Raw genomic sequence first — 26989 nt, 5'->3', positions numbered from 1 at the left:
TCACTCACTACCTCTGATCTACTCCCTCCCTCCCTCCCTCCCTCTCTCCCTCCCTCCCTCTCTCCCTCCCTCCCTCTCTCCCTCACTCCCTCACTACCTCTGATCTACTCCCTCCCTCCCTCCCTCTGTTCTACTCCCTCCCTCCATCCCTCTCTCCCTCCCTCCCTCTCTCCCTCACTCACTCACTACCTCTGATCTACTCCCTGCCTCCCTCCATCCCTCTCTCCCTCCCTCCCTCCTCTCTCCCTCACTCACTCACTACCTCTGATCTACTCCCTCCCTCCCTCCCTCCCTCCCTCCCTCCCTCCCTCCCTCTCTCCCTCACTCACTCACTACCTCTGATCTACTCCCTGCCTCCCTCCATCCCTCTCTCCCTCACTCCCTCTCTCCCTCACTCCCTCCCTCTGTTCTACTCCCTCCCTCCCTCCCTCCCTCTCTCCCTCACTCCCTCTCTCCCTCCCTCCCTCTCTCCCTCACTCCCTCCCTCTGTTCTACTCCCTCCCTCCATCCCTCTCTCCCTCCCTCCCTCTCTCCCTCACTCACTCACTACCTCTGATCTACTCCCTCCATCCCTCTCTCCCTCCCTCCCTCCCTCCCTCTCTCCCTCACTCACTCACTACCTCTGATCTACTCCCTCCATCCCTCTCTCCCTCACTCACTCACTACCTCTGATCTACTCCCTCTCTCCCTCACTCACTCACTACCTCTGATCTACTCCCTCCCTCCCTCTCTCCCTCTCTCCCTCACTCCCTCCCTCCCTCTCTCCCTCACTCCCTCTCTCCCTCCCTCCCTCTCTCCCTCACTCCCTCCCTCTGTTCTACTCCCTCCCTCCATCCCTCTCTCCCTCCCTCCCTCTCTCCCTCACTCACTCACTACCTCTGATCTACTCCCTCCATCCCTCTCTCCCTCCCTCCCTCCCTCCCTCTCTCCCTCACTCACTCACTACCTCTGATCTACTCCCTCCATCCCTCACTCACTCACTACCTCTGATCTACTCCCTCCCTCCCTCCCTCCCTCCCTCCCTCCCTCACTCACTCACTACCTCTGATCTACTCCCTGCCTCCCTCCATCCCTCTCTCCCTCACTCCCTCTCTCCCTCCCTCCCTCTCTCCCTCACTCACTCACTACCTCTGATCTACTCCCTCCCTCCCTCCCTCCCTCCCTCCCTCCCTCTCTCCCTCACTCACTCACTACCTCTGATCTACTCCCTGCCTCCCTCCATCCCTCTCTCCCTCCCTCCCTCCCTCCCTCCCTCCCTCTCTCCCTCACTCACTCACTACCTCTGATCTACTCCCTCCCTCCCTCCCTCCCTCCCTCTGTTCTACTCCCTCCCTCCCTCCCTCCCTCTCTCCCTCACTCCCTCTCTCCCTCCCTCCCTCTCTCCCTCACTCCCTCCCTCTGTTCTACTCCCTCCCTCCATCCCTCTCTCCCTCCCTCCCTCTCTCCCTCACTCACTCACTACCTCTGATCTACTCCCTCCATCCCTCTCTCCCTCCCTCCCTCTCTCCCTCACTCACTCACTACCTCTGATCTACTCCCTCCATCCCTCTCTCCCTCCCTCCCTCCCTCCCTCACTCACTCACTACCTCTGATCTACTCCCTCCATCCCTCTCTCCCTCCCTCTCTCCCTCCCTCCCTCTCTCCCTCCCTCCCTCTCTCCCTCACTCACTCACTACCTCTGATCTACTCCCTCCATCCCTCTCTCCCTCCCTCTCTCACTCCCTCACTCACTCACTACCTCTGATCTACTCCCTCCATCCCTCTCTCCCTCCCTCTCTCACTCCCTCACTCACTCACTACCTCTGATCTACTCCCTCCATCCCTCTCTCCCTCCCTCCCTCTCTCACTCCCTCACTCACTACCTCTGATCTACTCCCTCCCTCCCTCCCTCCCTCCCTCCCTCCCTCCCTCTCTCCCTCACTCCCTCCCTCCCTCCCTCCCTCCCTCACTCACTCCCTCTGATCTACTCCCTCCCTCCCTCCCTCCCTCTCTCCCTCACTCCCTCCCTCCCTCCCTCCCTCCCTCACTCACTCCCTCTGATCTACTCCCTCCCTCCCTCTCTCCCTCTCTCCCTCCCTCCCTCCCTCCCTCCCTCACTCACTCCCTCTGATCTACTCCCTCCCTCCCTCCCTCCCTCCCTCCCTCCCTCTCTCCCTCTCTCCCTCCCTCCCTCTCTCCCTCACTCCCTCCCTCTGTTCTACTCCCTCCCTCCATCCCTCTCTCCCTCCCTCCATCCCTCTCTCCCTCCCTCCCTCTCTCCCTCACTCACTCACTACCTCTGATCTACTCCCTCCCTCCCTCCCTCCCTCCCTCCCTCCATCCCTCTCTCCCTCCCTCCCTCTCTCCCTCACTCACTCACTACCTCTGATCTACTCCCTCACTCCCTCCCTCTGTTCTACTCCCTCCCTCCATCCCTCTCTCCCTCCCTCCCTCTCTCCCTCACTCCCTCACTACCTCTGATCTACTCCCTCCCTCCCTCCCTCCCTCCCTCCCTCCCTCCCTCTCTCCCTCACTCCCTCTCTCCCTCCCTCCCTCCCTCTGTTCTACTCCCTCCATCCCTCTCTCCCTCCCTCCCTCTCTCCCTCACTCACTCACTACCTCTGATCTACTCCCTCCCTCCCTCCCTCCCTCACTCACTACCTCACTCACTACCTCTGATCTACTCCCTGCCTCCCTCCATCCCTCTCTCCCTCCCTCCCTCTCTCCCTCACTCACTCACTACCTCTGATCTACTCCCTCCCTCCCTCCCTCTCTCCCTCACTCACTCACTACCTCTGATCTACTCCCTCCATCCCTCTCTCCCTCCCTCCCTCTCTCCCTCACTCACTCACTACCTCTGATCTACTCCCTGCCTCCCTCCCTCCCTCCCTCCCTCCCTCACTCACTACCTCTGATCTACTCCCTGCCTCCCTCCATCCCTCTCTCCCTCCCTCCCTCTCTCCCTCACTCACTCACTACCTCTGATCTACTCCCTCCCTCCCTCCCTCCCTCCCTCACTCACTCACTACCTCTGATCTACTCCCTCCCTCCCTCCCTCCCTCCCTCCCTCACTCACTCACTACCTCTGATCTACTCCCTGCCTCCCTCCATCCCTCCCTCCCTCCCTCCCTCTCTCCCTCACTCACTCACTACCTCTGATCTACTCCCTCCCTCCCTCCCTCCCTCCCTCCCTCACTCACTACCTCTGATCTACTCCCTCCATCCCTCTCTCCCTCCCTCCCTCTCTCCCTCACTCACTCACTACCTCTGATCTACTCCCTCCCTCCCTCCCTCCCTCACTCACTACCTCACTCACTACCTCTGATCTACTCCCTGCCTCCCTCCATCCCTCTCTCCCTCCCTCCCTCTCTCCCTCACTCACTCACTACCTCTGATCTACTCCCTCCCTCCCTCCCTCTCTCCCTCACTCACTCACTACCTCTGATCTACTCCCTGCCTCCCTCCATCCCTCTCTCCCTCCCTCCCTCTCTCCCTCACTCACTCACTACCTCTGATCTACTCCCTCCCTCCCTCCCTCCCTCCCTCACTCACTCACTACCTCTGATCTACTCCCTCCATCCCTCTCTCCCTCCCTCCCTCTCTCCCTCACTCACTCACTACCTCTGATCTACTCCCTCCCTCCCTCCCTCCCTCACTCACTACCTCACTCACTACCTCTGATCTACTCCCTGCCTCCCTCCATCCCTCTCTCCCTCCCTCCCTCTCTCCCTCACTCACTCACTACCTCTGATCTACTCCCTCCCTCCCTCCCTCTCTCCCTCACTCACTCACTACCTCTGATCTACTCCCTCCATCCCTCTCTCCCTCCCTCCCTCTCTCCCTCACTCACTCACTACCTCTGATCTACTCCCTGCCTCCCTCCCTCCCTCCCTCCCTCCCTCACTCACTACCTCTGATCTACTCCCTGCCTCCCTCCATCCCTCTCTCCCTCCCTCCCTCTCTCCCTCACTCACTCACTACCTCTGATCTACTCCCTCCCTCCCTCCCTCCCTCCCTCCCTCCCTCCCTCTCTCCCTCCCTCACTCTCTCCCTCACTCACTCACTACCTCTGATCTACTCCCTCCCTCCCTCCCTCCCTCCCTCACTCACTCACTACCTCTGATCTACTCCCTCCCTCCCTCCCTCCCTCCCTCACTCACTCACTACCTCTGATCTACTCCCTCCATCCCTCTCTCCCTCCCTCCCTCTCTCCCTCACTCACTCACTACCTCTGATCTACTCCCTGCCTCCCTCCCTCCCTCCCTCCCTCCCTCACTCACTACCTCTGATCTACTCCCTGCCTCCCTCCATCCCTCTCTCCCTCCCTCCCTCTCTCCCTCACTCACTCACTACCTCTGATCTACTCCCTCCCTCCCTCCCTCCCTCCCTCACTCACTCACTACCTCTGATCTACTCCCTCCCTCCCTCCCTCCCTCCCTCCCTCACTCACTCACTACCTCTGATCTACTCCCTGCCTCCCTCCATCCCTCCCTCCCTCCCTCCCTCTCTCCCTCACTCACTCACTACCTCTGATCTACTCCCTCCCTCCCTCCCTCCCTCTCTCCCTCACTCACTCACTACCTCTGATCTACTCCCTCCCTCCCTCACTCACTCACTACCTCTGATCTACTCCCTCCCTCCCTCACTCACTCACTACCTCTGATCTACTCCCTGCCTCCCCTCCTCCCCTCCCTCCCTCCCTCCCTCACTCACTCACTCACTCACTACCTCTGATCTACTCCCTCCCTCCCTCACTCACTCACTCACTACCTCTGATCTACTCCCTGCCTCCCCTCCTCCCCTCCCTCCCTCCCTCCCTCACTCACTCACTCACTCACTACCTCTGATCTACTCCCTCCCTCCCTCCCTCCCTCCCTCACTCACTCACTCCCTCACTCATACAGCTACTGTCTCCTCAGTACTGTACCTATGCTTGTTGTTTACAGCAATGCCGCAACACATCTACTGCCATTTATATAGCATCACTTTACTTGTACTGTCATTGAACAGAAGGTGACAAACTGGGATTTTTCTGACATACTTGGAGCGGTCCGGTAGACTAGTTAAAGCGTTTGCTCGTCACGCCGAAGACCCGGGTTCGATTTCCCTACATGGGTGGGTGGGAGGGAGCCGAAAAGTAGAGAATTGCTGGAAAAGCTGGATAGAGAATCTTTAGGCAGAACGTAACGGACGATGGTGATGATGAGAAAGAAAGTTTGATGACATCATAGGAAGTAGGAATATGACGTAAGTGGCAGGAGATTGGAAGAGGAAATAATATATTGGAGGTAAACAAAGAGGTGCATTATGGTTTAAAAAAAAACCATTTAGTGAGACGCAAGGTAAACAAAGAGGTGCATTATGGTTTAAAAAAACTCATTTAGTGAGAAGCACTACATGAAATTAATTAATGAGTACCACCAATATTTTTAATATTAATTCTTGTACAATCTCTGAAGTCTTATATGTGCATGGGGCGGTGGGGTAGCCTAGTGGTTAAAGTGTTCGCTAGTCACGCCGAAGAACTGGGTTCTTCTCCCCACATGAGTACAATGTGTGAAGCCCATTTCTGGTGTTCCCCGCCGTGATATTGCTGTAATTTTGCTAAAAGTGGCGTAAAACTATACTCACTCACTTTTTTTTTAGACATCAACTTCTCATTCTTTTTAAATTCTAGAGAATAAAGTTTCCTTGAACAAGTTGTGTTCTGTTAAAAAGGGCTGTTGAGATTATTATCATATGTTAGTATCATGGCATCTCACATTTAAATTAATAACTAAATGAGAAAATACATTTGGTAGTGATCTTAACTGGGAAGGTATTTCTCTCAAGCCAATTTAAATGTACCGAGTATACAGACTTCAGTTTACACATTTTCGCAGGATCATTATCACAAAAAATTTCTTAAACAAAATTAAATATCTGATGACAGTTTGTGTACTTTTTGTAACTCTCATCTTGAAACTGTGACACGTGTATTTTGTTGGTGGTAAAAGATTTCAGGATTTTGTTCACTCAATTACTTGCACTCATAGCATGTCTCCGGATAATGAATTAAAGTTGCTTTGAGTGGAAAAAATTATATTATAGATGATGTATTTTGATCTGATTTTGCTGTTTTCAATGTTTATATGAGGGGCGTTCAATAAGTTTTGCAACTTCAATATAAGAGTGAGTGAGTGAGTTTGATTTTACGCCGCTTTTAGCAATATTCCAGCAATATCACGGCGGGGGACATCAGAAATGGGCTTCACACATTGTACCCATATCGGGAATCGAACCCGGGTCTTCGGCGTGACGAGCGAACGCTTTAACCACTAGGCTACCCGACCGCCCCTTCAATATAAGAACAAGTCGCAGAATAACTTTTGCACTTTTATTTTTCAATATAATCTCCATTCACATCAATACACTCATTCCATTTATCCATTAATCTGCGGATTGCTATAAAAGTGGTATTAAAAGCTTGAAGGACAAATGGAATAAGTGTATTGACGTGAATGGAGATTATATTGAAAAATAAAAGTGCAAAAGATATTCTGCGACTTGGTCTTATATTGAAGTTGCAAAACTTATTGAACGCCCCTCGTATATATGTAACGTTCTCAAAATAACAAAAAATCCAATTTTTCTTAGGGGGCTGCTTGAAAGATATAAATTAGAAGGAAAAAAATGCACTTCAACAGACGCCAAACACAAATATTTTCTTTGGCACATTTTTCTCAAAAGTCATGCACTTTTGCAAAAGGACCACTTTTTGTTATATTCCTGCCAAGCTTAAGAAGACCAACATACACAACTGGGGACACACTGAACTCAGCCCTTGGATCCAATTGCAGTTGACAAGAGTCTGAGCTTCATATGACATGGAAAGTTTGAAAAAAAATAATTCTATTGTCAATAAGCATGACTGACATGCAGGATTTAAAGTGACGCGCCGATGCCCAAGAAACAATTTCTTTCTTTTTTTCAAAGCCTAATGCTTCCAATGTGGTCTTCAACTTCATTTGTGATGTAAACTAAGTATATAAACTACCAATATTCCAGCAACTCGTCTAGAGCGAGTATTCACTGCAGGTGACCAATATTATATTTATGTAACTTTCAAGATAATCATGTCAATCTTGTCAGCTAGTATATATGTCTCTATTTTCTGTTATTTCAGGATTATTTGTCTGTTTGTCAACAGATTTGTCAGTTTGCAACAAAGTTCTTGTCCTATCTGCTTTGATACACCCAAACAACAAGATAGCTGTTGTCACTCACAGCCATGCATAGGGAAGGGGGCCGTCGGGTAGCCTAGTGGTTAAAGCGTTCGCTCGTCACGCCAAAGACCCGGGTTCGATTCCCAACATGTGTGAAGCCCATTTCTTGTGTCCCCTGTTGTGATATTGCTGGAATATTGCTAAATGCGGCGTAAAACCAAACTCACTCACTCACACACACATAGGTCAAGAAAATAGGCTAAAGCTTGGGAGCTCTAGACCCAGTTACTTAAAGCAATTCTAGTGCTATGACTGTTGCAAAGGACGACCATTTGATATTCTGGGGGCCCTGGGATTTTATAGAAAAAAATAAAATGTCCCCAAAATCCTTGCAATTTTTTATTATGCTTCAGGCTTTTGAAACCAAAAGAAATTGTTTTCTACAAAATTAACATTGTTGCAAGGTGTTTTTCTTAAAAATATATTTAGGCTCATAGTTTAATTTAATAAACACCTGGTTTTGCAGGTGTAGCTGAAAATATCAATAGTTACAAGAGTTACGATTGTCTTAGTACTATGTAAGTCTATTTCAAATTGTTGAGAGTTACAATCATCTTAGCACAGCTATTGTAAGTCCATGTCAAAGCGTAGAGAGTTACGATCATCTTAGCACTACAACTATTGTACGTCCATGTCAAAGCGTGGACAGTTATGATCATCTTAGCATTACAACTATTATAAGTCCATGTCAAAGTGTGGACAGTTACGATCATCTTAGCACTACAACTATTGTAAGTCCATGTCAAAGCGTAGAGAGCTACGATCATCTTTGCACTACAACTATTTTAAGTTCATGTCAAAGCATAGAGAGTTACGATCATCTTAGCACTACAACTATTGTACGTCCATGTCAAAGCGTGGACAGTTATGATCATCTTAGCATTACAACTATTGTAAGTCCATGTCAAAGTGTGGACAGTTACGATCATCTTAGCACTACAACTATTGTAAGTCCATGTCAAAGCGTAGAGAGCTACGATCATCTTTGCACTACAACTATTTTAAGTTCATGTCAAAGTATAGAGAGTTACGATCATCTTAGCACTACAACTATTGTACGTCCATGTCAAAGTGTGGAGAGTTACGATCATCTTAGCACTACAATTATTGTAGATCATTTCAATTGTCTTACGAATACTTTGTAATTTCTGGATTCTGATTTAATTCATGGTTTTCACCACACAAATTGTATTGTTAAATTATATTTGCCAGTTATGAATTCCATATGCAGAAATTATGAGGTTTTATCCAATAATCCATCTTACATTTGAATGTGTATTATGATATTTGACTCAACAATTGACCTTCAGCTGCAAGGTCATGGCAGATGTGATGAACATGCAATTTTGGCCCTTTGCCAGAACTTTATGCATGTTTCAATTTTTAATTTGTGAGGATGTAGAGGCCTTTGTTATTTTTTTTCTTTCATTTTCTTTACTTTTTTTAACATTGCATTTAAATAATGTTGAACTGGGCACTAAAGGCTCTTTATTCGTCCAGTTTTCAGTGAAATACAAGTCATCCCTACCAAGCCAGAATGTGAATGGGGACATTTTAAATTCCAATTTGAGAATTTCTTCTGACATTTGCTTTGCTCGCCTCTAGATAACATCATTCAGAGATGGCCTGATGCTCAAAGAAGAGGCTGGTTGAGTTAAGCAAGCAACCTTGGCTGTGTGTGATGACAGGGTGTGTGAGACAGCTCTGGTACACCATTACTGCCAGCAGTTAGAATGAGCCAACCTGGCAGTACAGGTGGCAGGCTAGTCTGTCATTTAGGGTAATTAGTATTGATTACAGCTAATGCTGAGAAACTAGACAGCACACCTGGCTTATCCTTATTGATGAATGGTAATCACCACCTGCTGTCGGGCCCTGTCTGCCTGATGGGCCTTCTGGGGACCCTTCTGACACTTGGGTGGTGTCTTGGTGGTACGGTGACTCTTCTGACACTTGGGTGGTGTCTTGGTGGTGCTGTGACCCTTCTGACACTTGGGTTCTGTCTTGGTGGTGCTGTGACCCTTCTGACACTTGGGTGGTGTCTTGGTGGTACAGTGACTCTTCTGACACTTGGGAGGTGTCTCGGTGGTAGGAAGACCCTTTTGATACTTGGGTTCTGTCTTGGTGGTACGGTGACCCTTCTGACACTTGGGTGGTGTCTTGGTGGTACTGTGACCCTTCTGAACCTCAGGTTGTGTCTCGGTGGTACTGTGACCCTTCTGACACTTGGGAGGTGTCTTGGTGGTAGGAAGACCCTTTTGACACTCAGGTTGTGTCTTGGTGGTACAGTGACCCTTCTGACACTTGGGTGGTGTCTTGGTGGTACTGTGACTCTTCTGATACTTGGGTGGTGTCTTGGTGGTGCTGTGACCCTTCTGACACTTGGGTTCTGTCTTGGTGGTGCTGTGACCCTTCTGACACTTGGGTGGTGTCTTGGTGGTACAGTGACTCTTCTGACACTTGGGAGGTGTCTCGGTGGTAGAAAGACCCTTTTGATACTTGGGTTCTGTCTTGGTGGTACGGTGACCCTTCTGACACTTGGGTGGTGTCTTGGTGGTACTGTGACCCTTCTGACACTTGGGTTCTGTCTTGGTGGTGCTGTGACCCTTCTGACACTTGGGTTCTGTCTTGGTGGTGCTGTGACCCTTCTGACACTTGGGTGGTGTCTTGGTGGTACAGTGACTCTTCTGACACTTGGGAGGTGTCTCGGTGGTAGGAAGACCCTTTTGATACTTGGGTTCTGTCTTGGTGGTACGGTGACCCTTCTGACACTTGGGTGGTGTCTTGGTGGTACTGTGACCCTTCTGAACCTCAGGTTGTGTCTCGGTGGTACTGTGACCCTTCTGACACTTGGGAGGTGTCTTGGTGGTAGGAAGACCCTTTTGACACTCAGGTTGTGTCTTGGTGGTACAGTGACCCTTCTGACACTTGGGTGGTGTCTTGGTGGTACAGTGACTCTTCTGATACTTGGGTGGTGTCTTGGTGGTACAGTGACCCTTCTGACACTTGGGTGGTGTCTTGGTGGTACTGTGACTCTTCTGACACTTGGGTGGTGTCTTGGTGGTACAGTGACCCTTCTGACACTTGGGTGGTGTCTTGGTGGTACAGTGACTCTTCTGACACTTGGGTGGTGTCTTGGTGGTACGGTGACCCTTCTGATACTTGGGAGATGTCTTGGTGGTATGGTGACCCTTCTGACACTTGGGTGGTGTCTTGGTGGTAGGAAGACCCTTCTGACACTTGGCTGGTGTCTTGGTGGTACAGTGACTCTTCTGATACTTGGGAGATGTCTTGGTGGTACGGTGACCCTTCTGACACTTGGGAGGTGTCTCGGTGGTACGGTGACCCTTCTGACACTTGGGTGGTGTCTTGGTGGTACAGTGACTCTTCTGATACTTGGGAGATGTCTTGGTGGTACGGTGACCCTTCTGACACTTGGGTGGTATCTTGGTGGTTTGGTGACCCTTCTGACACTTGGGTGGTGTCTTGGTGGTACGGTGACCCTTCTGACACTTGGGTGGTGTCTTGGTGGTACGGTGACCCTTCTGACACTTGGGTGGTGTCTTGGTGGTAGGAAGACCCTTTTGACACTTGGGTGGTGTCTTGGTGGTACAGTGACTCTTCCGACACTTGGGTGGTGTCTTGGTGGTACAGTGACTCTTCCGACACTTGGGTGGTGTCTTGGTGGTACGGTGACCCTTCTGACACTTGGGTGGTGTCTTGGTGGTACAGTGACTCTTCTGACACTTGGGAGGTGTCTCGGTGGTAGAGTGACTCTTCTGACACTTGGGTGGTGTCTTGGTGGTACAGTGACCCTTTTGACACTTGGGTGGTGTCTTGGTGGTACGGTGACCCTTTTGACACTTGGGTGGTGTCTTGGTGGTACAGTGACCCTTCTGACACTTGGGTGGTGTCTTGGTGGTACAGTGACTCTTTTGACACTTGGGTTGTGTTTGGTGGTACAGTGACTCTTCCGACACTTGGGAGGTGTCTCGGTGGTAGGAAGACCCTTTTGACACTTGGGTGATGTCTTGGTGGTACACTGACCCTTCTGACACTTGGGTGGTGTCTTGGTGGTACAGTGACTCTTTTGACACTTGGGTTGTGTTTGGTGGTACAGTGACTCTTCCGACACTTGGGAGGTGTCTCGGTGGTAGGAAGACCCTTTTGACACTTGGGTGATGTCTTGGTGGTACACTGACCCTTCTGATACTCCGGTGGTGTCTTGGTGGTACGGTGACCCTTCTGATACTCCGGTGGTGTCTTGGTGGTACGGTGACCCTTCTGATACTCTGGTCGTGTCTTGGTGGAACGGTGACCCTTCTGATACTCTGGTCGTGTCTTGGTGGTACGGTGACCCTTCTGATACTCCGGTGGTGTCTTGGTGGTACGGTGACCCTTCTGATACTCCGGTGGTGTCTTGGTGGTACGGTGACCCTTCTGATACTCCGGTGGTGTCTTGGTGGTACGGTGACCCTTCTGATACTCCGGTGGTGTCTTGGTGGTACGGTGACCCTTCTGATACTCCGGTGGTGTCTTGGTGGTACAGTGACTCTTCTGACACTTGGGTACTGTCTTGGTGGTACGGTGACCATTCTGACACTTGGGTACTGTTTTGGTGGTACGGTGACCCTTCTGACGCTCCGGTGGTGTCTTGGTGGTACTGTGACCCTTCTGACACTTGGGTTGTGTCTTGGTGGTACGGTGACCCTTCTGACACTCATGATGTGTCTTGGTGGTAGGGTGGCCCTTCTGACACTTGGGTTCTGACTTGGTGGTACGGTGACCCTTCTGACACTTGGGCTCTGTCTTGGTGGTAGCGTGACCCTTCTGACACTTGGGTTCTGTCTTGGTGGTACGGTGACCCTTCTGACACTTGGGTTGTGTCTTGGTGGTACGGTGACCCTTCTGACACTCATGATGTGTCTTGGTGGTAGGGTGGCCCTTCTGACACTTGGGTTCTGACTTGGTGGTACGGTGACCCTTCTGACACTTGGGCTCTGTCTTGGTGGTAGCGTGACCCTTCTGACACTTGGGTTCTGTCTTGGTGGTACGGTGACCCTTCTGACACTCATGATGTGTCTTGGTGGTACAGTGGACTTCTGAAACTTGGGTGGTGTCTTGGTCGGGTGATTGTCTGCTGTCATAAGAAGGTAACTAACTAAATGGATCGGCTGGACAGGCTGGTTGATCAGTGATCTGTCCGACTCAAATTTCAAGTGAAAGTGCTGTTCGAGTTCCTTCTGTCATATTGCTAAGAATGATACAAATATATGTCACGTGTCATTCCATGCGAAACAATTGGTTTTATGTTAAACGCTAAAATGACTGTCCGCTGCTTTTAAGTGAGTGTCAGTGTGTCGTGTGAGATGATCTGGAAATACCACAATGGCTGGCCTAATGTGACACGTGCCCATCTGCCATGACGTCCATGACGTCAATAACAAGTCTACAACAGTCACTAATTATTTATGTGCAGTTGATGCAGCGATTTACTGCACTGCTTATTAGAAGTGAAAGAAATTTTGTGTGACAAATGTTCCAAGAAGTTATTGATGACAGACTGAATAGAAGATGATACTCAGAGAACTAGACTTAATTGGTAACTTTCCCATCTGGTTTGAAAAAGCATTTGTTGTAGAATCTTTACTGTAACTTGTCAGAACAATTATGATTAATTAAGATGTGTCAGAACAATGATGATGTTTCACTAAGATGTATCAGAACAATGATGATGTTTCACTAAGATGTGTTAGAATAACAATGTTTCACTAAGATGTGTCAGAGTTACAATGATGATGTTTCACAAAGATGTGTCAGAACAATGATGATGTTTCACTAAGATGTGTCAGAACAACAATGATGATGTTTCACTAAGATGCGTCAGAACAATGATGATGTTTCACTAAGATGTGTCAGAACAACAACGATGATGTTTCACTAAGATGTGTCAGAACAACAATGATGATGTTTCACTAAGATGTGTCAGAACAACAACAATGATGATGTTTCACTAAGATGTGTCAGAACAATGATGATGTTTCACTAAGATGTGTCAGAACAACAATGATGATCTTTCACTAAGATGTGTCAGAACAACAATGATGATGTTTCACTAAGATGTGTCAGAACAACAACAATCTTTCACTAAGATGTGTCAAAACAATGATGATCTTTCACTAAGATGTATCAGAACAACAATGATGATGTTTCACTAAGATGTGTCAGAACAACAATGATGATGTTTCACTAAGATGTGTCAGAACAATGATGATGTTTCACTAAGATGTGTCAGAACAATGATGATGTTTCACTAAGATGTGTCAGAACAATGATGATCTTTCGCTAAGATGTGTCAGAACAATGATGATCTTTCGCTAAGACGTGTCAGAACAATGATGATCTTTCGCTAAGATGTGTCAGAACAATGATGATCTTTTGCTAAGATGTGTCAGAACAATGATGATCTTTCGCTAAGATGTGCCAGAACAATGATGATCTTTCGCTAAGATGTGTCAGAACAACAATGATGATCTTTTGCTAAGATGTGTCAGAACAATGATGATGTTTCACTAAGATGTGTCAGAACAACAATGATGATCTTTTGCTAAGATGTGTCAGAACAACAATGATGATCTTTCGCTAAGATGTGTCAGAACAACAATGATGATCTTTCACTAAGATGTGTCAGAACAATGATGATGTTTCACTAAGATGTGTCAGAACAATGATGATCTTTCGCTAAGATGTGTCAGAACAATGATGATCTTTTGCTAAGATGTGTCAGAACAATGATGATCTTTCACTAAGATGTGTCAGAACAATGATGATCTTTCGCTAAGATGTGTCAGAACAATGATGATCTTTCGCTAAGATGTGTCAGAACAATGATGATCTTTCGCTAAGATGTGTCAGAACAACGATGATGATCTTTCGCTAAGATGTGTCAGAACAAAGATGATCTTTTGCTAAGATGTGTCAGAACAATGATGATGCATGTGTTTGAGACGGGCGCCTACCATGGGGCAGGGTACGTCCATCTTTGTGCACACGCCTGGTGTCATCCCTATCTGGTGGTGATTCAAAGACACATGCCCAGGATATGCCTGAGTTCTACAATCTGCTTTTGGCAGAGATTTCCTATGAGTATGAGAGGGTTTTGTTGCTTTTATTTGACTGACATGTTCCAAAACAGATGTCAGTGAAATACCATATGAGAGCTGCATGTTGGGCACTGTGCCATCTTAAACTCAATGTTTGTTTCAAAAACAACCAGGTTTTACAGGGTCTGCACATCTTGACGTAACTGCAGCATGGTGCATCGCTTCTCGTCAAGTCACACAGCGCTTGAAGTATTTCCTCTCATTTTCACCTCTGTCCAACATCAGGCTTTCTTCTCATTTCCACCTCTGTCCAACATCAGGCTTTGAAACTTCTCCTGGTTGTGTTAATTAAATCTCAAACTTTTGAGTTTTGCTTAATTTCTTTTGAAATTTGTTGATTCATTTAAGTAACTTATTCCCAATGATGATGTGGGCTGTTGTATTTTCTTGCTGCTCATGGAATATTGTCTCTCTAGACTTTCATGATAACCTAACTGGGACATAGGATCTACTGATAGTAAAATCATCATGAAAGCTCTGAGATTATCTCGGTTGCTTTCTCAACCCTTCCCAAAATACATATGTAAGTTAAATTCATGTAAATCTTACTTCCCCCGGGGAACCAATGGAGATTCTGAGTTAGAATAGGTCCCCTTCAAGTTTGTTGTACAAGGTGACTTAATAGATCACAAAGCGATCTTAGCGCTACGACTATTGTAAGCCTATGTTAAAGTATGGGAGTTACGATCATCTTAGCGCTACGACTATTGTAAGCCTATGTTAAAGTATGGGAGTTACGATCATCTTAACACTAAGACTATAGTAAGCCTATGTTAAAGTATGGGAGTTACGATCATCTTAGCGCTAAGATTATTGTAAGCCTATGTTAAAGTATGGGAGTTACGATCATCTTAGCGCTGAGACTATTGTAAGCCTATGTTAAAGTATGGGAGTTACGATCATCTTACCGCTAAGATCGCTTCGTGCAAGTGGGCCCAGGTGGTCAGGCTGAGTTCATTATCAATCACTGGATTGTATGGTCCAGACTCGATTATTTACAGGCTGCTGTCATGTCGTCGGAATATTGCTAAGAGCAGCATTAAACAACAAACAAACAAGCAAAAGACTTCCAAGACACGTCACCCCAGGCTACAGTAAATTGATTATTTATTGCGAATTACTTACACCAGTGGAGGGTTGTTTTACACTACAGTCAAGAATATTCCAGCATTTCGCTATCGGATTACTTTCCACATTAAGCTAATGATAATTAAAAGGAAACACTATAGAAGCAGGATCAAATTCAACTCACTAGGTATCAAAGGTACCTACCAAAATAATATCTAAAATGATATAAAAGAAGAAAATTCTTGAAAATAATAATTTTGTTACAAAAATGCTTGTTTATACAGTCCTCTGATGTGTTCTTGTTTTAAATTGACTGTCTATTTCTAGTCTAAACTGAGATCGTATCTAGCACAATTAGCTCTAGATGTGAAACTGAGATCGTAGCTAGCACAATTGGCTCTAGATGTGAAACTGAGATCGTATCTAGCACAGTTAGCTCTAGTTGTGAAACTGAGATCGTATCTAGCACAATTAGCTCTAGATGTGAAACTGAGATCGTATCTAGCACAATTAGCTCTAGATGTGAAGCTGAGATCGTATCTAGCACAATTAGCTCTAGATGTGAAACTGAGATCGTATCTAGCACAATTAGCTCTAGATGTGAAACTGAGATTGTATCTAGCACTATTAGCTCTAGATGTGAAACTGAAATTGTATCTAGCACAATTAGCTCTAGATGTGAAACTGAGATCGTATCTAGCACTATTAGCTCTAGATGTGAAACTGAGATTGTATCTAGCACTATTAGCTCTAGATGTGAAACTGAGATTGTATCTAGCACTATTAGCTCTAGATGTGAAACTGAGATTGTATCTAGCACTATTAGCTCTAGATGTGAAACTGAGATCGTATCTAGCACAATTAGCTCTAGATGTGAAACTGAGATTGTATCTAGCACAATTAGCTCTAGATGTGAAACTGAGATTGTAGCTAGCACAATTAGCTCTAGATGTGAAACTGAGATCATATCTAGCACAATTAGCTCTAGATGTGAAACTGAGATTGTAGCTAGCACAATTAGCTCTAGATGTGAAACTGAGATCGTATCTAGCACAATTAGCTCTAGATGTGAAACTGAGATTGTATCTAGCACAATTAGCTCTAGATGTGAAACTGAGATCGTATCTAGCACAATTAGCTCTAGATGTGAAACTGAGATCGTATCTAGCACAGTTAGCTCTAGTTGTGAAACTGAGATTCTACTACTTTTCAATTACGGCACGCAGTAATTATTCTGAGATTGATCTCGAATTATAAAAAACAAGATGGTTGACGTGTAGTTTGAGTGACTTGATTAAAAAGCTATGAAAAGCCAATCTTTAATTATCTCCAACAACAACAATGATTTAATGCAAAAAAATCTGATTAACAAAAAAGAGGGGACCCAAAATTAAATCAATTCCTTATGATAGTCAACACCTGAATACAATGCATGAAGGTGGTACTGCTTGGCAACAACTAATGATGTTACATAATGAAGGAATGGCAGACCTGAGCTGGAGGAGGTTTGAGATTTAACTGATGGACAGGAGCCAGTTACTGCCAGAGATAGCTGCTGATGTAAGGTATCATCAGTTATAACCCTCCTATGGCTGTGATGCGGGGCCCATGTGTGGAGCATCACAGATGCAGAGGGTGATACGAAGCGTATTCCCCAGGACACCTAGCCCTACTCCTTTGAAATGAAATGATGGAGTATCAGTATACAACTCCCTGATACAGTATTCTTGTGGAGTTAAATATTTATATTTGTTTCTTAAGAGACTATCTTGAGATCTCTACTTTCATTACAAGCTTGAGCGTGTACGAGAAACTTTGACTTCGGGAAAGTATTATACCTGTTTTATTCAAGACCGTTCTCAGGTAAATGAATTTTTAGGATTCAAGATTTCAAGATTCTTGCTATACATCATTTATGCTACCACTTTGTCAAGTATAGGCATTGAAAAAGACTGGAAGGAAATCTCTACATGTGAAAGAGTGAGTGAGTGAGTTTATGCTTTACGTCACATCGGCAATAGTTCAGCCATATCGTGACAACATGTGAAAGAAATCTTTGCACAATTAAATCAGCACTAGCAGAGTTGCTTTGTTGGTACTTTCTATCAAAGGTTTATTTAATATTAAATGAAATTAAGAATTTGTATAGCACATTTTCCAATTAACAACTGCTCAAATGCACTTAGACTATGACTGATCAAGTCAAAGGTTCTCTTGAAGCACTGGACCATGTAGCTAATAATAATAGGAAACAAACTTCGGCCTCATCTGCGAGTGTGGTTGTTATTATGATTAATTACATGGTCCTTGGCCTCGTTCCACAAAGCGATCTTAGGGCTAAGTTGATTGTAACTCACTAAGTATGCGATCTTAAATTTTTGCTACGATCAGCCGCCCGTTCCACAAAGCAATCTTAACTAAGAGAGTTGTAAGTTAAGATCAAAATGCTAAGTTGCCCCGGACCAACTTAGGATCGCTAAAATCAATCTTAAATATTGTACCATAACAACAAAGATGGCGACTTTTATTATGGTGTGCAAGGAAATGCGTCGTCTGCTAAACAGGCCCAAGGGAGGCCACTCCAAGGGAAAATTTCGTATCTTTATGGCTGAAGATTCCGATCTTTGTTAAGATCGGCTACTTAAGAACTTGTAAAGTTACAATCACCCTAAGATCGCTTTGTGGAACGGTTGTAAACTTTAGCTAAGACAATTTTAGAATCGACGTAAGTCTCTAAGATTGATTGTAGTTATGATCGCTTTGTGGAACGGGGCCCTGGGCTTGAAGAGACAGGTTTTGAGTGTCTTTTTACAGTTTGTCAGATTTTCTGTTTCTCAGATTTCCTGCGGCAGATTGTTTCACAGCAATGGGCCTGCATACTGAAATGACCTAGCTATATGTTCTAGTACCTGACTTAAACAGCAGGGTACTCCCAGCATAGGTAGTGGCTAAAAATAGATTGATTGGAACAGATCTCCATAGATTCCATGTTATCATGAAACTACTTCAGGAACTTTATGTCAATGGAGGAGGGTATGTTATATTTCATACTCATTGCAATCATTAGAAATTTAGTTTGTGTGATTATCGATGAAATATTCCAATATACTTTTTTGGTTTGTTTGTTGTTTTATGCCACCCTCAGCAATATTCCAGCTATATGACGGCGGTCTGTAAATAATCGAGCCTGGACCAGACAATCCAGTGATTGATATCATGAGCATCGATCGACACAATTAGGAACGATGACATGCATCAAACAAGTCAGCCAGCCTGACCATCTGATCCCGTAGTTGCCTCTTACTATTCCAATGTACAGTTTTATTTACAATAGGTAGAAGGAAACATGGGCCTTAAAAATAGTTCGGTTTCCCTACAGTCATAAGCAAACATGGCAGATCATGTTGTAAGCTTCAAAGTTAAGAAATCTCACTGTGAACAACAAATAAATACATACAGTTCAGTAGTCTGACATACAGACCCGGAGACAGGTATATCCAATACAGCCCATGCAAGTCTAGAATGTTTGGCAAGTCTAGATTACTGCAGTATCAGGCTCCTGAAAATGAAGAAAGTCTCTGGGCTCCTTTTAATTATATTTTATAACTATACTTTAACAAGTGTTTTCTGTCAAATATGTTCATTTCAGGGACTAGATGTTAGTCTAAGTGGTCCAGTTGTCTAAGGCAATAGAATTCTCTGTGCAGAGTTAAAACGAACATGTTTATAACAAACCGACAGATATAACAAACTTATGTTTTGGTCTCAGCCATTTGCTGTATAGATGCTGTACATGTGCTCATAATATACTATGCTTATAACAAACTAATATTAGTGGTCCCTTTGAGTTCGTTTGTATGTGGACAGCCTCCGTGGTCTTGTGGTAGAGCGTCCGCCCGGAGAGCGGAAGGTCTGGGGTTCGATCCCCGGCCGCGTCATACCAAAAGACGTTAAAAGATGGTACTTGTTGTTACCCTGTCTGGCGCTCAGCATTAAGGGGCTGAAACAAGGACTGGTCGGCTCGGAGTCAGTATACTGTGTCTGAGTGGGGTATTCATGTTAAACTGCGGCATGGTATCTCAGTGTGCTAGCACTATAAATCGGCATCAGTCCGGACTAGTACAAGCAGCCACACACACACATGTGCAGGCACGTCACTATATAAGTGCAATTATCTTGGACGCGACGTTAAACCCAATTTCACCTCACCTCACCTCGTTTGTATGTCTATGTGACATGCATCAATTTGGGCTTTCCTCTCACATTAAACTGACATGCCGGGAAATAACTGAGAAACTATCCACTCACTCACTTATATAATTACTACCAGTTCTTACGTCATGGTTTAATTTATTCTAACAAAATTACGAGCAAATTTATTTTTTCTTAAATTTCTTATTTTTAATATCTCTTTTATTTTTGTTAATATTTATTTCAAGTTTTGTTTGGAGGAAACTAATCTAAATGACTCCAGCATCCTTTAATTTGGAACAAAGAATTCTGTAAAGCAAGAAATCAAATGATTTGTTGTCAGCTGGTATTTATAGAAAGACCAGACACTTGTTGCAATATTAATCTGTTCCTGAGATAAGGTAGCCTCCCTTAATCTGATCCCGCCCCACAGGGCATGCTTTTAATCAGGAGTTAATTGCTGATGATTAAGGATGGGTACCACCCCTCCCCAGAGAAACACTAACTGATAAGGAACATGCACACTGAGAAGATGTCAGACTAATGAAGCCTTAAATCCCCAACAGAACGACACAGTGTCACTCATGAGGGGCTAGAACTGAATAATGTTGTTAGTAGCTAGCCAGTCTCCCAGACCATGAAGATGAGGTGAAATTGGGTTTAACGCCGCGTCCAAGATTATTGCACGTATATGTGTGTGTGGCTGCTTGTACTAGTCCGGACTGATGCCGATTTATAGTGCTAGCTCATTGACATACCATGCCGCAGTTTAACATGAATACCCCACTCAGACACAGTATACTGACTCTGAGCCGACCAGTCCTTGTTTTAGCCCCTTAATGCCGAGCACCAGACAGGGTAACAACAAGTACCATCTTTTAACGTCTTTTGGTATGACGCTGCCGGGGATCGAACTCCGGACCTTCCTCTCTCCGGGCGGACACTCTACCACTAGACCACAGAGGCGGTCCCCAGACCCTGAAGAATACTTTGAAAAAAGAGTACCGTATTCGACGTAATAAACCCCCCGTTCTAATAAGCGCCAATGGCGATATTTGCTAATATATTGGCTAGTGAACAATCCCAATTAGCACACCTTCCGATTGATCAATGTACACAAGACTTATATATTCTTGTATAATACTTGTGTTATATGCATCCTTAATTATGGGAAATTAAATTCTGGAAAAATATATCTTTCGTATATAAACATTTATATAACAAACCACGAAATTTACGATCTTTCAACTTTGTTGTTTTTCACCAAAATAATATTCTGATAAGAGACCCCTATTTCTTAATTTCAGAGCGCCCTGGTCGCTTATTATGTCGAATACAGTAAACTCAACTCTAGAATGATTGGGCAAGTCTAGATTGCCTTACCTCGTCATTGGCAATATTTCAGACATTCCAACAAATTAAAGCCTTGAAGATTTGGTTAGTCCCATTGTTCTGGGGTTATGTTTTGGATTTTGGAGATATATATTCATGAAAAAGATTGCATCATATGTCAAATTTGATTTCCAAGAGTTTTAATTGCTTCATATTGCTTAAGATATTACACATACTCAGAGGTCCTGCGCTATTTAGAGATGGTTATTTATTTGTTTGATAGGAAAACTTAGTCATTGAGTGAAGAAAATGAAAAATGGACAGTCTGAACTTTCCAGTCCAAGTCCAGAATTATTTGGCAAGTCTAGATTGCTACTAGAAATTAAGGATTGTCATAGGCCCTATTTTCATTTTTTATTTTGTAGATATATATTTTTAAATAGGATAACTTTATTTCAGGGACTAAATGTCATTCTACTGAGTAGCATTAAAACTCACTCGCTCACTCACTGATTCACTCACTCAAGAAATTCAGCTTGTCATAGACCCGTGAAGATCCGGGGTAGAATAGGTCTTCAGCAACCCATGCTTACGTAAAAGGCAACTATGCTTGTCATAAAAGGCGACTAATGGGATTGGGTGGACAGGCTTGCTGACTTACTTGATGCATGTCATCAATCCCAATTGTGTGGATCGATGCTCATGACGTCAATCACTGGATTGTCTGGTCCAGACTCGATTATTCACAGACCGCCGTCATATAGCTGGAATATTGCTGAGTACGGTATTAAACAACAACCAACCAACCAAACAACAAGAATGTCACAGGTTTGAATCCCAGATGATCCTTCTGATGATTTTATGATCCTTGTGCTGTCATAACTATATCTATGCAAACTTGAGAGTGACTGTTCAATGCTGCGAACACACACATGCACATTTGCCTCCTCGCTTTTAGCCTTCCTCATACACCCTGTGATATATATGAAATCCTGTTCAAAAGAGCATTAAGACCTTGCTTGAATACACACCTACCCACTCGCTCACTCATTCACACAACACTCATGTTACACTGATATTTGAAGTAAGTCTTAGTACCGGTAGTCAGACCTTATGCAGTCATGATGGCAACCGAGCAGAGCTCACTGAACATACATCCAATCCTTTCAAGCAGTGCCTGAAACTCAGCAGAGTAAACTAAGAGCCGGGCCAGCACATTTAAAAAACTGTAGGCCCAGTGGAAAAAACTGTAGGCCCAGTGGAAAAAAATGTAGGCCCAGTGGAAAAAACTGTAGGCTCAGTGGAAAAACTGTAGGCCCAGTGGAAAAAACTGTAGGCTCAGTGGAAAAACTGTAGGCCCAGTGGAAAAACTGTAGGCCCAGTGGAAAAAACTGTAGGCCCAGTGGAAAAAACTGTAGGCCCAGTGGAAACACTGTAGGCCCAGTGGAAAAAAACTGTAGGCCCAGTGGAAAAAACTGTAGGCCCAGTGGAAAAACTGTAGGCCCAGTGGAAAAAACTGTAGGCCCAGTGGAAACACTGTAGGCCCAGTGGGAAAAACTGTAGGCCCAGTGGAAAAACTGTAAGCCCTGTGGAAAAACTGTAGGCCCAGTGGAAAAAAACTGTAGGCCCAGTGGAAAAACTGTAGGCCAAAACATTTTAGCTGAAGCAGAAAGACATACTCTTGCAATATGAATTACAAAACACAACCAGTCAAGTAGAACCTTTTCCTGCTATCGCACCGTGTTCCCAGAGACTCGGTGGTGATAGATGAAGCCAAAGACGTATATACGTCTATGATGAAGCCAACATTTATTAGGAAATTATCAGCTTGTAAAACATCTTTGCGATTACGAGTCATACATCATTTGAAAGGTCTAATCCTACGGTTTATATCACATTTCTTAAATAATGCTTAATAAATATTTACTAGAATAAATAATAGACTAAAATCTAGTCTCTGAAATGAACATATCGTACATAAAAAAACAGTTGTTTAGTTATCTTAATAAAAATATAATAAAAAGGAGCCCAGTGACTCTCTTCATTTTCAGATACCTGATACTGCAGTGATCTAGACTTGCCAAACATTATAGACTTGCATGGGCTGTATTTGATATATATTTGTATCAGGGTCTGTAAGACAGACTAGAATAAATAAGGGCCTGCTGAAATTTAAAACTCTCAGCTTGAGACCAAATCTGTCGGCCTCAGGCCTACGGGCCTATGGTCATACAGGCCTACAGGCCAACAGGCCAATGTCTATTTCAAACACTGCTTTCAGCTGGACTTTCACAAGACAACACACAGCGGAAGCTAAAATGATGATTTTGCTTTCAGACAGCTGGAGATTAAGTAGCCATGTTTCAGCGAGGACAGTCTAAAGTATCCATCTTCCATATCCCATGGGCCCCAACACTAAACCTGGTATAACCAGATCACACGTTTTACGTATATCCTCTCTGGGATATATTGTACGCGATGATCCTGGCAGTATTGACCAATCAGTGTCATGATGAGGAGATACTATTCCCCTGGCACCAATGTTGTGGTCTGTCTTCAGAAATTGGTCCCAAGAACATAAAAAGAAAATGTGGCGAGTACTTGAGCCATATGCCAAACCTCTCGAAGGACTCACAATTATGGGACATCTTAATGGTAAAACTTTGGAAATTAGTTCCTTAAGGTGAATTTTAGATCTGTATGCATACTGTAAACTGAAGGAGGATCAGTTAAAAGGTAAATTTAAGGGATGAACTCTCTTTATGTGGGACATGAGGCAATAACTGTGAAACCAGGGAATAAACTCTTTGCATCAAGGGAAAATATTGTATGTAAATGACAGAGTGTTTTATGTTGCAATTCTAGATCATACATATTTTTTATACAGAATACATAAAAAAGAATATTTATCAGCAACGGTTAGCCTATTTCTTTTTCACCTGAATCACAGACTTATTAATGTAGGGCAGAGTTTTAAGGTCAAATATTTTGAAACTGATATAGGATCCATGGCAGCTGGTAACATAGACATGTTTTGCTGTATTTGTGGGACAAGCCATATTTCCCTCACAGGAACTCGATGATAGCGTGTATAACACAATATATTCGTAAAGAAAAAAATCACACCCCTCTATATACATAGTCTATATGCATATAGAGGGGTGTGATTGTTTTCTCTATACGATTATATTATGTTATACATGCTATCATCGAGTTCCTGTGATTTCCCTCTACCATATTTTTTTTTTTTTTAAAGGTTTTTCTGACTTTCAGAGTTGTAAATTTATTATAATTGTCTTTTTATTTCAGAAATCTCTGTTACAAATGGAGGCTACTGCCCAGGGTAACAAGAGCCCCATGTAAACATTAATGGGGTAAGGAAGGATTTGGGTTTTTTCAAAGAAAAAGCGACATTAACAACACAGTCACTCACAGATTCACTCTCTGTGTACCGTATTCGACGTAATAAGCGCCCAGGGCGCTCTCAAAATTAGAAATAGGGGGCTCTTAATATTAGAATATTATTTTAGTGAAAAAAAACAGAGTTAAAAGGTAAATTTTGTGGTTTATGCTGACAGCCTGAAATGTTTATGTACGACAGGTATCACAAAAAAAATTTAAAAAATACCTACCTTGTGATACCTACCATTTGTGTGTTAATCTGGAAAAAACTAAAGTCATTGTTTTTAAAAAAGGTGGTGTTTTATCAAAGTATGAGAAATGGAACTTTGATGGTTCCAGTCTTGAGTGTGTAACCTCGTACAAATATTTAAATTTATCTTTTACAAGAACTTTATCATGGGGTAAACATGTTAAGGTTGCAGCACTACAAGCTAAGAAAGTATTATGTGGCATACTGAAATCTCTGTCCAACTTTAAGCCCATACCCTTTGATTTATATTTTAAAATATTTGATACCAAAATTAGCCCAATTTTGCTATGTAGAGCGGAAATATGGGGTCTGAGTCCTGAAATTTGTAATATTGAAAGTATCCACATGATGGCTTGTAAGCGCTTTTTAGGTGTTAAGGTCTCCACCTCAAGTCACATTATAAGAGGTGAATGTGGCCGATATCCTTTATACATTTATGCTTATAAAAGAGTTGCTAAATATTGGTGCAAAATTTTGAAAATGCCAGAATCTAGATATGTAAAGAAATGCTATAATATGCAACTGCAAGCTGTAAGTAATGGTAAAGTAAACTGGGTTTCCAAAATTAGACACATAATTGTGTCAGCAGGATTTGGTTTTAAATGGGATCAACAGTGTGTTGCAAATATACCTTTGTTCATAAAGGATTTTTTTGTGAGGCTAAAATTATCGTACCAACAAGACTGGCATTCAGCTATACATGAAAGTTCGAAATCATATTATTATTCTTTGTATAAGCAAACATTTGGTGTTGAAATGTATATTACAAGGCTATCATGTGATAAATTTAGAAGTATTATGGCACGTTTCAGATGTAGTTCTCATCATCTAAGAATTGAATCAGGTAGACATAACAAGGAACCTAGAGAAGAAAGAGTTTGTACTGTCTGTAAACATGGTTATATCGAAGATGAGTATCACTTTATTTTAATTTGTGATTGTTATCAAGCTTTGAGGTCAGAATATATATCCTTACATTATTATGAGTTCCCGACAAGACATAAGTACAATATTTTAATGTCATCCACTAACCCATTTACTGTTAAGAAACTAGCCATGTATATTCTGAAAGCTATGAATCTAAGGCAAAGTCTGCTGGGATCTCCAACTCCCATTACCACACTGTAACCATTGTATCATGGGCCTATGGCCTACAATACATCTGAATAAAGTGAATGAAAATGTACGACAGATATATTTTTCCAGAATTTAATTGCCCATAATTAAGTGTGCATATAACAGATGAGTGCATATTTTAAACGAATATCTATGTCTTGTGAACATTGATCAATCGGAAGGGGTGCTAATTAGGATTGTTCACTGGCCAATTTATTAGCGAATATCGCCGTGGGCGCTTATTAGAGCGGGCGCTTATTATGTCGAATACGGTATGTGGAGGCAACAGACTTAAGATACCCAGTACAAGACAAAGAAGATCAAATTCAATTTAAGCAACTAATACATGTTCAAGTATGCAGCTCACAATGGTGGTAGAGCATCCATTTCTAATAAAACTTCACTTGTTGACTTTTAGCATAAAACCAGCGTGGGTTTCGAGAATTGAGGACGTCAAATCATTCTTCAACTTCATCATTTATTCTAATTCTAAGTTTCATATTCTAACAGATTCTTTCCAGTTGAAGGGTGCCAGTGCCACAAAATACTAAGGTAGCGCTGTCAGCTTGATTGACTGCAAATAATGCAGAAACGTCTATGAATACACTAATATTTAGACACAAATATGAAAATAAACGGTCACTTTAATAATGTCTTACTTCTCGCTTACCGTAGTTTTGTATTTAATTGCATAATTACCGTTTTAAAATCACTACGGTCCCCGCTCACAGCACAGTCTCTTGCACATAGCGAAACCAACAAAAATAAAAAATGGACTTCCCTTTACAACTTAAATGAAACCCGATTAAATATACAATTAATCAAATCCAACAACCAGTTCTCAACATACAGGTAGTGTTAGTGACATAAGTTTATCTTCCGGTCGGGCAAGCTTGGCACCGGTCTGGACTTGGTGAGCTTTTCAGTGGCCAGGTGGCCTCCAGCTTTGCCAAACAATAAGATCTTTTGCAATGTTTCCTATGCCGTCCATAATTTAAAACATGTTATTTGTTTCCTTACCACTACATACTTTTGGGCTGGTAGTTTCTCCTTCATTGTCAATTATGACATTTCATGGTGCACAGTTTGTATAGCCTTGCATCAGCATCTGACTGTTGTTAAAGTGAGTGAGTGAGTGAGTGAGTGAGTGAGTGAGTGAGTGAGTATGGTTTTATGCCGCTTTGAGCAATATTCCAGCAATATCACGGCAGGGGACACCAGAA

The 26989-nt window shown here is 43.8% G+C and overlaps 1 protein-coding gene across 1 annotated transcript in view; it reads right to left on the bottom strand.

Moving 5' to 3' along the window:
* Nucleotides 1–9082: 9082 nt before the first annotated feature.
* Nucleotides 9083–26989, bottom strand: part of LOC124137732 (mucin-2-like) — a 31163-nt gene continuing 13256 nt past the window's right edge. The window contains exons 2-3 of the mRNA XM_048391642.1: nucleotides 11292–12384; nucleotides 9083–11158 (exon numbers count right to left, since the gene is read on the bottom strand). Of these exons, the coding sequence (XP_048247599.1) occupies nucleotides 9083–11158; nucleotides 11292–12384 (3169 nt within the window). The remainder of the gene's footprint in view (nucleotides 11159–11291; nucleotides 12385–26989) is intronic.

The sequence above is a fragment of the Haliotis rufescens genome, unplaced genomic scaffold (genome assembly GCF_023055435.1).
Source record: "Haliotis rufescens isolate VD_foot unplaced genomic scaffold, xgHalRufe1.0.p SCAF_94, whole genome shotgun sequence".
Lineage (NCBI taxonomy): Eukaryota > Metazoa > Mollusca > Gastropoda > Lepetellida > Haliotidae > Haliotis > Haliotis rufescens.
Note: the sequence above shows the minus strand (reverse complement) of the source record. Positions and strands in the feature narration are given on the sequence as shown.